A 13,252-nucleotide genomic window follows, 5' to 3' on the forward strand; every position below is an offset into this window, starting at 1 on the left:
TTTGTCCATACAACGTACGTGACCGTGCATTATTGACATAATACAGTGCACAATATAGATCTGTGGCCTACTTGTGTGTTGATGGTTTCTAATCTAGAATCAGTAAAATGTTGCTCTAGAGATGAATATGGTTCCATGTACAGCAGTCAATGTAGAATAATGAAACATGTCATACACAGCAGTATATACTGTGAGTCTCTATAGAAATGCATTATCACTGTATTCCGGATCTATCACATGCATGAGACCTAAGGGCATGTTGTATGCAGGGATTGGATTTTACTTTACTTTTAGTTATGGACAACACCACATTAATCATAGTAATTGTTTGGGCTGTAACCACTAATGTAATGTCACACCAGCTGCAGTAAAGCTGAGCAGCTGATTGTGTATCGCAGGTAAGAGACCATAAATTGTTGTTGGAAATTAATTCATATGGAGAAGAGGGAGTCAGAGTGATAAATTAAGTTTTTAGGAAAGAGGAGAAACAAAAGGATAATGTTAGTAAAGTCCTGTGGGGGGCTAAAAGTCCAAAGCATGCAGCAGAAGATGCCACAGAAAGAAATCATAGCGTTCCATGGCAGCACACGATCAGCTACATTCCCACTGACAGCTCTGCTAAGCTGACTACATATTCGGTAAATTTATTGTACACCGTTTGATTGTAGGACCCAAAATTCTGTGCTATTATTTACATAAAGTATCTGCATGTGAGAGCTATTTCTGGCTTTAAAAGGGTGATCCACTCCTTGGACAGCCTCTTAATAAATGCAACAGTTTCAGAGAGATTGGCGCTGTGTGCCGCCCTTCGTGTGCCTATCATGTTAATGTTATGTGAGCAGGCACAGCACCAATATAGTATGGAACGGCGCCAGGAGATGAATAAGTTGTTTTATTTTAAATGGAGCACCGTTACATTTAAGAAGTAATTGTCCAATTAGTGGGCAACCACTTTAAATTATATAACTGTAGCTACATGCAGCCACCACTAGGGGGAGATAGCGGCATATTAACGCTATAATTTGTTAGATTTTTCACTTTTTCTTCCTAATAATGTTTGAATTGCTTTCAGTCTTTCCCTCTGATTCTTCTGGTATTTGACCTTCTTGCTCCCCACCAGTTGTCCCTGTAAGTGACTTTCCTGCATCTGTGAAACTAAAATGCCAAACACAAGCAGACACAGAGTTTCCCAGATTTCAGTCAGCAGGAAGAAGAGCTCAGCAAAAAGGCTCATACACACAACCAATTTTTTTTTACAAGGGTTATTAATGGTTTTCATGGATAGCACTTGTGCTTATGATATTTTATGGGGCTGTGCATGTCTCATTTTTTTCCTCAGATTGGGCAGTCTGAGGACAAAAATTGGAGACAGGTGCGATTTTGATCTGAGGGGTTGGATCAAAATTGGCAATTCAAGCCTATGGGTCTTTCAAAAAAAATCAGACCGCACTCGGATGATATCATGGACTGACAGAATGAAGAAGGTGGAAAAACTTTTATTTTTTCTCTCCACATATGAGAGAAACTGATGCCAGTCTTATCAAACTCTGATCAAAGTCTGATCCGAATAATTGGTCCATTTTTCACATATGTGGTGTGAACCTACCTACCCTAAACGTGGGCACTGACACACAGTGCTGTGATGCTGAGCACTATCCATAGTGCTTTGAGAAGGAGGAGTGTTGGGAGGTGTTTTAAAGAGAGTTGACCTATCTAAACGATCAATATGGGCATACAGGTTATAGACTGCTGAGGAGAATGATACCTGTGTGTCTCATATCAGATGTGTTGTTGTTATAATTTTTTATCACTTTATGTAAATGACTTCCTCCAGGCTATGGGGAGGATGCTGCCTGGAAAATAACGCCTCCTCCAGGGATTATTTTAAATAAAAGGAGGAGTTACCAGTGTGAGGCAAGTAACTAACACAGAACAGAAAAAATGAACTTTATCTTCTTACAAACACATTTTTTGCAGCTCTCTGAGCTCTGCTGTATTGCAACAATATTGTAGCCCTGTCTGGCTGTGAGCTGGAAGCTGAGAGGAACCTGCAGATGCATCAGGTATAATCACACACAGCTCTGCAGTGAGATCAGGAGAGTAGAGAGCGGCCATTACACATCACACTGTTAACTCTCCCTCATGTAAAATAATATATGGGGGCAGAGTTATCTTCCAGGCACCATCATCCCCACAGCCTGGAAGAGGTCATTTACATAAAGTGATAAAAGATGAGTTATCAACAAGGAATCTGATATGAGGCATACAGGTAGGACTGTTTTCAGCAGTCTATAACCTGTATGCACATATTAATAGGTTACATAGGTCAAATGTGGTGACAGATTCCAGAGAAGAAAGCAGGAATAATGTGAAAGTAACCTCATGTACAGAGACACATGCTTTAAGTGCAGAAGCAGACCTGATTCAGCACACATAAGACAAACCAGTGAGCTGGAGAGGTGGTTAGGCTAAAGAAGCTTGGGCAAAGAATATAATTATAAACATTCTATAAAATAGAGTAATGCATCCCAATTGAATTTATCACAAATATTTTTATTATAATATACCAAATACAAAAAAATGCGTAATACATATTACTGTCAAATTTGCCCAGTGACAGAATTTGAAAAAAGGGAAAAACAGGTGCAGCAAAAGTGCAACACCACTAAGCAAGAGTAAGAGGAAAAAATATATATTTTTCTATGTCCATACAAGTCAGACTAAAGTGACAGTGCGATGATAGATCCAATACATATATCAATAAAGTGACAGTGCAAAAATGGATCAAAAAACATCCAGTGTGGTCATGTCAGCATAAATATAGTATAGCCTCCAGTGAGTATTTTTTTTAAATATATACAATAGCTGAACATCAGACCACAGTCAATAGTTACAACAAGTAAATCCTCTTACCTATGACTATAGAGGGTGCCACACGCTCCGCCCATGAGGATATTCCTCTCCGGAACTGATTAAGAATTGTGTACAGTGAGTATATCTGTCATTAAAATCTACTAAGAAGTGTGGACAGAGAGGATATCTATCCTAATATCTGACAAGGGCTATCCCGCTGAGACTTTTTGGGTGACTGAACAGGTGGTATATTGATGCAGTGGCAACGTAACCTATATAGGACAGCAATATTCCCCACAAAGTGACTTCTACACACCCACACTAGGCGTATTGATGGGGCAAGCAGTGTGAGCCCCTTACATTGCTCTTGCTTGCTCATTAGGTAGCCATCGTGTGAAATATATTTTGCCTATCATGACCAAATTACACATTCGCTCGGCTTAGTTGATTGCTGCGTTGACATCCATGAGAGCCTCTGCCAGATGATTCTCATTTCTCACCAACCATAAGAATTCGGTGATTGAATTCCCAACCACCCAAACCTTATGTCCCTCAACATAATCTATCTATGGACAGTCAGGAGGTCCCCAAACACATTACATGGTTGGACAACCATCTAAAATGGCCAATATTTATGGAATGTGTATGGAGTTCTTTTGGCTTATCCCAACGTGTGGATAGGAGTTCCCGAGGTAGTTGGAATCCTGACCCCGCTTTACATGTTTGTGGAAATCGGCAACATCTGCTCTGCACTCAGGTGACCCTCTTAAAAAAAATACTCTTAGTAGCAGCAGTAGGTTTCTGAAATCCGAAACTACCAATACTGTGTATGATACAATAATTCCAGTTTTTGCTATGATGTTCCATTATTGTTTGCTACTTTTAAGGTATTATGTGCCACCATTTTCCCGATATGAGTTGTATGCTTTTATAGTTGTATGTATTTGTATTTACTACATAGAAGGCTCTGTCAGTAACTTCATGGTGTTTGTATAACCATAAACTGATTTTTGCTTTAAGGTTTGTGACGATAAACCGTTATCCAGCCTGCGAAAATAGGCCAAGAATAGTACGCCGACTCCCTTGTTATTTTTATGCTATTCCACTGTAATATTTCATGGCTTTGATCACGGCTGTACCCATCTATATAGGACAAACACATGGATATAATTAAATTTACATAACGTAAATAATAAATTATGAATATAGTAAATTAATTATGAATGCAAGTAAAATAAAATGTGGGCTCCTTTGTGACAATTGACATTGTAGTCTATGCCCGGTCTGTGCATAAATTAAGGTCTGAAGGCCTTCCAATAAAGAAAAAAATTAATAATTTTCAAGACCTGGATATAAAATGTCATCTACATATTTCAATTCAGTAGAGTGTAGCTTTTATCATCGGGGGAAATATGGTGACTTTTCTATACTCAAAAAGATAGTGAAGATTCTCTATCTATATCAGATGGAAGAATTGAGTTCAATAAACCTTCTGTAATGTCATTTGAAAAGCATTATCCATGGCAAAAAGTACAACATATCATTTCAGCCGCCAAATACAATGGTGTGTTTCACACTTTAAAGTGGAACTGTATAAATACAAGAGGATTTGAGGCTTTGGAAAAAAAAAAAACCTCACAGAGCAATTGTTCCGGTCTGTAGAATCAGAAAGTAAACTTTGCTGCTACAGAGAGTGTAATTCCCAGCACATAGCGGCCATCAAGGTATCAAACACGGAGAGATTACAGGAGGCAAAATGTTTTTCTTGATAGATCAACAGGCAAAAAACACAAGCCGATGCTGTACTGCATACACAAGTACAACACTCCATGCCTGTAGGGAGCCATAGAAAATGTCAGACTTGCCTAATGTAATGTAACAAAGGTAATGCAACTATTGATTTCCATGGACCATTACACAGAATATTTGGCAGTCCTCATTGACAAATCTGCTTGGTTCCCAGTGGAAGATATAATCAAAGCCTCTTCCTTTAATCAAGTTTTTGAATTGAGTTTCATCTTCCAAAGTTTCACCCTTTTCACATGATGAGTTCCGTAACAATATCAGACAGCAAAACCCAGGATGACCTTATAATCAGAGTATGTGAACGCTGGAAACCTTCACAATGAAGGACGGTAGAATCATCACCTCTACATATTTGTGACCTGGAACCATGAAGTTCAGCTTCATAATTTCACCCTTTACTTTGCAAATTCTGCAGACTTTACACAACCCTTTGGCCTCATTCAGACATTTGTTTCTTTTTTTGCACGTGAAAAACATTTTTTTGACAGTTTTTTTATCAGTGCGATGGATCTGATTTTCATCCATTTTTGGTCTTAGTGTCCATTTTTCCATCAGTATGTCATCTGTTTTTTCTCATATGCAAAAGAAAATCAAATTTCCAAACTTCTCCTACTAATAAAGTTGGAGCTAAATGTAAATTTGGCAGCAACATGTGTCACACAGCTAAAGATTGCTCTGTGCAACTGCTATATGAGGCAACATTGCAGCCACTGCGGTATTGCAACAAGCAGGTGTAAGGAGGCTCTGTCAGTGGTCAATTGGCAACTATAAAATGTCTATCATGAACAGGCTTGGCACAAGCTACTCCATTTCCCAAATCCCTGGGTTTGCCCTGGTCTTCACCTTTTAACCACTATACAGGGATCAGGACTTACACAGGAGTCCCTGGGCAAGGACCACAGAGTCAGCTGCTGTTCGGTAAGGCAAGGTGGTAAGAAAGACAGTCAGGTAGCCAGGTGAAAACAAAGAGCGCAGAAAAGATACAAAATCTTCAGGCAGGAGAATCATCAGAAAACAAGCAGAGACCAAAACAGGAAAGCACAAACAGGAGCATAAAACATAGACCAAAACCAGGGAAGCATATAACTTTATATGGAAGCTTCCAGCAGTAAGCTGGAAGCCTAAGTAGGGTTTGGTTCTTTACACTATCAGACTGAACAGTACTGTAAATCCCAACCACCATAATCTTGGTGGCTGGATAGAGCCTGCTCCATCCAGAGCTTCTTGTTCCGACATCTAATCTATCAACAGAGCCGCCAACGGAATGAATATGGTGGCACCTGGTAACAGAAGCAGATGTCAGAAGAGCAGACTCTGGTGGAGTTGTAAAAGCAGCTTGCAAAAAAAGATGGATTATTTTTGCAACTTGCCTGTCATGGTCACGGTACATGAAAAGTTACAATAAAATCCCATTAACTTACATTACGCTGCTTAGTTTCAGCAGCACATAGTGATCTTTGGCCACATAACCCATATCAAAGTTGTCATCTAGCCCCAGGGTGAAATGATAAAAACAGCAGCACTCAGCATCTGTGTACTGCCCAATTATTATCACAAATCAATTGATTAGAATGGCCAAGTTTGATCAGTGACTTGAATCAAAATCGGACGTGTCACTGTGTTTTTTTGAAGGTACTTGGTGGTTTGCAACAAAACCATAGACACATGAACAACCCCACACAGAGTACATGAGGTTTGTGTTCTATCTGTGAAAACTTTGATAGAACAGCCCATGAAAAAGACCATCTGAATGAGTCCTTACAGGTGGAGATTTCATACTGTCATATCAGGGGTGTACTGATGTTATGGGCAATACAGCAGTGCTTGTATACCCATGGGCAGATTGAACCCTGAGAATACTCTACTTTCCATTGTTTCATACACATTGGCTTTACTCCTGGTTGTATTTCAATCTGCGCCATTTTGCTCTCATCAGAAATATAGAAAAGCTTCAATATGATAGTACGGACAAAAGCTGCATTCACATATCCGTGTGACACATCCGAATGCTTTTGGGTTTTTTATTCGACAGCACATGGGCCAATAGAGTAGAATAAATGTATTCACATATCTGTTAAATCCCAAAGCTGTAATCTATGGGACACAGAGCATGTCCTATTCGGATACGATTTTGCGTTTATGACCATTAAAGTCTGTGGGGATCGGTATAAAACGTATGGATCACGGAAGACACTTTGTATTTCAGTTTTTCACCTCAGTTTAATCCATTTTTTAACTGATCCATTGCTAAGAGTCAATGGATTAAAATAATTGAGACAGTCTACCCTCTTCAGTGAAAAAGACATGGATGAGAAGAAAAAAACGAATGCAACTAAAAAGACGCCTAACAAAAATATTGGTCCGTTTCTCTTGGTAACATGCACACATATGTGAGAATGCAGCCTTAGGTTAGGTTCTCATAAAAGTATAAGAATTGTCCAATTTTCAGCCAGAAACATGAAATATTTTTCATCTGTGTTGTCATCCATATGACATTCACTTTTTTTTAACAACAGCAGTGAATAGCATTTACTAGACCAAAACCAGTCTCTTCTGTTAATAATGGCAATTTGTCCATAAAAATCTGATGTGTATGGAATCTTATTTTTTTTGTGCACCCACATACTTAAATAGGTGTTTGTGATCCAAAATATGGAAGAAACTAGTGACCCCTGGAATTTTTTTTTTCAAATATTTGACCTGTGCAAAAAATAATCTGAACAGCCAATGAAATAACATTCATGGTAGTAGTGTCAGCTTTTTCCACGGACTAAAAATTTGGTTGTGTGAATGTAGACTTATTTGTACAAGACAAAACCTAAGATAGAAGTAAAATGAACATATGCCCTGCAGTAACAAAGTAACAAAGAATAGTACATATATTCCAGTTCATTTTTTGCGTACCCACAGAATTCTTCGGCTTTGTTTTAGGTTATTGCACTCAGTGCGTGCAAGGGAGTAGCCTTCCTTTCTTTGAGCTGGGCATTACATTTATATAGCTTCCCATGTATGTGGGTTCATAGTTGGACCCTGGTTCTGCTTGGCTCCTATTCACATTTAAGTCATTTGACATTTTGTAAGGTTTTAAAGTGAGCCTGTATGCAGGATTTATCTACGTAAACAACAGACACTGTCAGGTTGGCACCGTAACACTGATTAAAATGATACAAGCACTGACGCTACTGAGCAAGTGCCTCTGGCAACGCTATTTTGTTGGAGGAAAAAAAAATTGGCTGTAGCAAAATGGCAGCGGGGCTTGCTCAGTAGCATCTATCAGCAAGCAATAGATGCTACTGCGCATGCACCGCCAGCTACGCCATTTTGCTGGATGTCATTTTTTTTTTCTAACCCCACAATAGTATATGCAAAATGTAAAATAGGAGGCAGGTCAGTGAAGGATCAATAACCTGTCATAAGCCCATTAGGATGAATATGTGAGCAGAGCATCACATAAAGCCCTGCCCACAGCCCCAACCACAGCCCCGCCCCATTGACTGAAATCTGCATATACAGATTAAACAACAACCGTAAGATGGATTTCATCAACCCAGGTATCATTTTAATCAGTATAACGGCGCCAACTTGACCGTGTCTGTAGTTTACTTAGCAAAGTTAAGTTAGGACTGTCTTGATTAGGGTCACCTTGATGGCTTTTACGCTTTTTTGATCAAAACAATGTTATCTAATTACCCTATGTTATTTTCATGCATTGTTGCTATTTATTTAACAACACCAGGGTGTATGTTCATTTTGTTTCTATCTCAGGTTTTGTCTGTTTATTGGCCAATGTGAACATGTTCCCACACGTTGCATGTATACCAACCTATACTCTAGTTCATTTCTTTCGGTTTTACTTGTACAATATTTGCCCAGAGATGATTAGGTTTTTTCAGCCACATTGACTGATTAAGTTTTACAATCTTTTCACCTTTTGTTGCCACAAACCCCCTTTTTCGGCTCATTTAGTGGCATCTAGGTAAAACATTACAATCTAATAACCCAGTTTTGCTTATGTCCCAGTCTTGAGGTCTGCTCCTGTTCATAGTGTGAGGTTAGTGAAAACCCACAGCTTTACAGCATTCGACAGGAGCTGCAAATGTAGTCTTTTAATCATAAAGTTGAAGAGCAGCTCAGTTCTCTGTTCAAACAGTGTCAGGGCTTTGAAGTTCTGGACCAGACATCAGATACAGTGCACGGAGCGGATGTGGAGTTGGGAAGTCTAACATTCCTCACCAGACACAAAACTTAAAATAAAGTCCAGTGTTTATGTAGTAACAAAGCAACAATACAAGACTTTGATAAATTAGCGGAAAATCTTTTTTGCATATTCTATTTGGACACGTTGTCAACTTACAAGCAGTTCTATTTCGAATGTGCAGCTAGTAACAAAGGCATGAATCGAAAAGATCACAGCAGATCTACTGCTCTAACATTCTGCTCCTTTAATTATGGGGATTTTATAATATCTGCTGTTTTTGAAGTGCACATCTACAATCTTCAGCAGGTTTTTTTTTTTTTTTTAAAGGAAATTATTCCCTCCCATGAAATCAAATATTAATGACCTGGAAATAGAAATCCCTGAGAGAGAAACTTGTGTCAAGTCTTTTAACATCTTAAAACCACACTCATTTTCTAGTTAAAGGCTTTTACCGGCGTTATGTGAATGCAGCATAATCACTGTACAAGTTAGGCAACTTTGTTGAAAAGAACTTGACATTTGCCATAAATGTGCTTTTTTTAACCTGGTGTAAATGCTGTTTTCTCCTTTTTTTAGTTTCTGCTCCTCTCGGCTCTTGAAATATGGATCCTTCTTCCTTGTATCTTACTATCCAACAGGGAGTGGTCCTCAATAGTGATGAGCGAGTGTACTCATTGCTCGGGTGGTCTCCAAGTGTTTGTTAGTGTTCGGAGATTAAGTTTTCATCGCCGCAGCTGAATGATTTACAGCTACTAGTCTGCTTGATTACATGTGGGGATTCCCTAGCAACCAGGCAACCCCCACATGTACTCAGCCTGGCAAGTAGCTGTAAATCATTCAGCTGCGGCGATGAAAACTTAATCTCCGAACACTAACTAATACTCGGAGATCACCCGAGCATGCTCAGGAAAACCCGAGCAACGAGTATACTCGCTCATCACTAGTCCTCAACTATTCTTCTTAAGGAACAGTTCCCCTTGGCTAACAAGATTTAATATGATGGTAATTTAAGATTTATGATGGTATTCTCACAGCCCATGAGAAATTTAGTCCGAGCATGGAAACGTCTCTGCTTGACGCCAGGTACTTGTGCACGAAAACAAAGGTATCAGGAAAAAAATCAAAATTCTTTATTAGGACAAGTTAAAAGTAAACATCAAAAAAGGCAGCATGGAAGCAATATAGCCATAAAATAGTCAAATTTTATTAGAACACATATATACACAAGATATTTAAACGAATAAAAAGTGGGGCAGAAGAATATGCAAATGGAATAACCACCGTCAGGCAAAACATAATGTAAAATGCCAATTATGCCATATAGAAAAAATAAATAGGTTAAGTACCTTCAATTGAATATAATAATTCATGCGCAATATAGAGAAAAAATGGTAAAAAGAGTCACAAAAGGACTTCTACAAATAGCATATGGGTGTAATATATATTGCGCATAAATTAGAACAATAGACAGGCATATCAGATAGCTCTACCGAACAGTATCCTCATAGAACATATAGAGTATAGTCAAAAAGGTGAAGATCCTCCAAAATAAACCATAATAAGATAAGTAAAATGCTGCAAGGAAAATTATATACTAGGACAAAAATCCTTAGCCAAAAACCAGCCTCATTATAAATAGCTATGTGGTCCAAAAATTTGTTTTGCAACAAAAACCATGTGTGCAATATAATCCATATGGTACTAACACCGTGCATCCCCGGACGAAGCTACACGCGAAACGCGCGTCGGGTTGCTGCTACCACCGCCAGGTAATTCCCTTGACTGATATCCTCGCACTTGCTATACTATAAGCTTGTACATATATGAGTTCACATTGAGATAGGTTTTCTATCCATTTTTGTTACCGCTTAGCTATATACACCTTCTAGTCATTTTTAGACACGGTGTTAGTACCATATGGATTATATTGCACACATGGTTTTTGTTGCAAAACAAATTTTTGGACCACATAGCTATTTATAATGAGGCTGGTTTTTGGCTAAGGATTTTTGTCCTAGTATATAATTTTCCTTGCAGCATTTTACTTATCTTATTATGGTTTATTTTGGAGGATCTTCACCTTTTTGACTATACTCTATATGTTCTATGAGGATACTGTTCGGTAGAGCTATCTGATATGCCTGTCTATTGTTCTAATTTATGCGCAATATACATTACACCCATATGCTATTTGTAGAAGTCCTTTTGTGACTCTTTTTACCATTTTTTCTCTATATTGCGCATGAATTATTATATTCAATTGAAGGTACTTAACCTATTTATTTTTTCTATATGGCATAATTGGCATTTTACATTATGTTTTGCCTGACGGTGGTTATTCCATTGCATATTCTTCTGCCCCACTTTTTATTCGTTTAAATATCTTGTGTATATATGTGTTCTAATAAAATTTGACTATTTTATGGCTATATTGCTTCCATGCTGCCTTTTTTGATGTTTATTTCAATTTGGAGCATTGCCATGTAACTAGGCAGGTATTTCTCCTATTTTTGATGTACAAGTTAAAAGTAAGCTGCTTGACAAGTCGGTGCATACCGGAGGAAGGGATGTCTTGAGTAACTGGACGTGTTTCGAACACGTATGGTGTTCTTAGTCCTCAACTGAGGACACCATACGTGTTCGAAACGCATCCAGTTACTCAAGACATCCCTTCCTCCGGTATGCACCGACTTGTCAAGCAGCTTATTTTTAACTTGTCCTAATAAAGACTATTTTCCTTAGCTGGATACCTTAGTTTTCGTGCACAACTAAATATAAATACAGCAAAGAGAGGGTCATATCTCAGAGAGGAACTGGAACAAAAGAAACATTCAGAATGAATATGGCAGGCACCACATGTGATGAAAGTCACATCAATTTTACTTACAAACATTTTCTTCTCTATCAGTAATGTTGACTCGTTCTTCTCCACATTTAGCTTCACCACATTGCCTTGCTGGGTTCTAAATAATAGTTCTTTTCCTGGAAAGCAGATCAGAGATGAGTTAGCAAGAAAACAAAATATAAAAGGTATTTGTACTAATACAAGAGTCTAAAAACTTGACCAAGCAGAAAAGCTCTATGCAGATCAAATCTAGACAAATCATGTGCTATTAATATAATTGAATACTTAAAAATGAAGTTCATTGAGAACAATGGTAGAAATATGGATATATGGATAGGTGCACATAGTGTCTGTACACTAAGTCTACAGTATGGGAGCTGTTCCCGATATATAGTCTAACATTGTCATAGGACTCCATTCATGAGACAGAGGCCAGAAATGTGTTCCTTCAGTCTCTATCTGGTTGCTATGTGCACTTACCATCTGTTAAACTATAGAAAAGCACAGCAGACTGCACTTTCCTATTCAGAGGAAAAGAAAAGAAGCATATACTTAGCGTTATACGTTTCTTTACAATGGTGCCCAATAGTGGACGGGTGCCTTTGTATCAATCATGACACTGGTCATTCTCAGGCGCATACCTCTTGACCATGTGTGTCTGAAAATGGCCAAAATTGTACTGTGTACCTAGGTTTACTCTTTAGACACAAGTGATTGTACATTGTCTATTGGCTGTTGGAGGTTTAAAAGGTTGGTCTGATACCTAAAATACAGTTTCTAAATATCTAGCTTTACACCCTAAAAACCTTGGCAATTTGCTTTAGTACACAATACCTTATACTTCTCCTTATCCTGTTAATCTTTAAATGTGTTTTCTTTTACTTCACTTCCTGTAATGTTTCATTTGAGAGAAGACTCAAACAGGACACTAGAGACTGGAGCTGCACTCACTTCCCTGCAGCGTCTATCACCCCTTCCGGAACAGGTCGTTACAGGTGGCAGCTGCTTACTACAGTTTCTTACATTGTCACCATCTGAAGACGTCCTGGATCCATGGTGATAGAAGCTGCGGGAAATGTGAGTGCAGCGCTGGCACTCTGCTTCTATCTCAGTTGACGAAACAAGTCATCATCAAGGGACAGAGATTGAAGCAGTGAGTGACACCAACATTGCCCCACAGCTTCTAGCACAGCCCCTAAATGAATTGTCATCAGGGGCGGTGCTAGAAGCTGTGGTACCATCAAAGGGGCTTTACTGGAATAGACATGGGATTCAAAGCAAGTAATGCCTATTTATTTTTAACATTCCCTCATCTTTGGCTAGTTGAAAAAAAAATCCAAGAAAACTCTTCTTATGATTAATACATAAATTTTGCTCTGTGAAAGCATTGAGACTATTTTTATTGGTCCACTTTTTCCTTCAGAATTTCCAAACATAATGGTATTTTTCTTATAGTATGAGTATTCTCATTATATATGATGACCTGAGCTTGGCTATTTGCAATTGTAGGCCACACTCAGTATTTGGTCAGTGTTTTACATCAGTATTTG

At 38.5% G+C, this 13,252-nt stretch overlaps 1 protein-coding gene across 3 annotated transcripts in view; it reads right to left on the minus strand.

Moving 5' to 3' along the window:
• Positions 1-13,252, minus strand: part of DPP6 (dipeptidyl peptidase like 6) — a 1,887,605-nt gene that overhangs the window by 361,535 nt on the left and 1,512,818 nt on the right. For all 3 annotated transcript variants that reach the window (XM_069729746.1, XM_069729744.1, XM_069729745.1), the window contains exon 4: positions 11,745-11,839. In XM_069729746.1, coding sequence (XP_069585847.1) covers positions 11,745-11,839 — 95 coding nt within the window. The remainder of the gene's footprint in view (positions 1-11,744; positions 11,840-13,252) is intronic.

This window comes from Ranitomeya imitator, chromosome 6, assembly GCF_032444005.1.
Source record: "Ranitomeya imitator isolate aRanImi1 chromosome 6, aRanImi1.pri, whole genome shotgun sequence".
NCBI classification, from domain to species: Eukaryota; Metazoa; Chordata; class Amphibia; order Anura; family Dendrobatidae; genus Ranitomeya; species Ranitomeya imitator.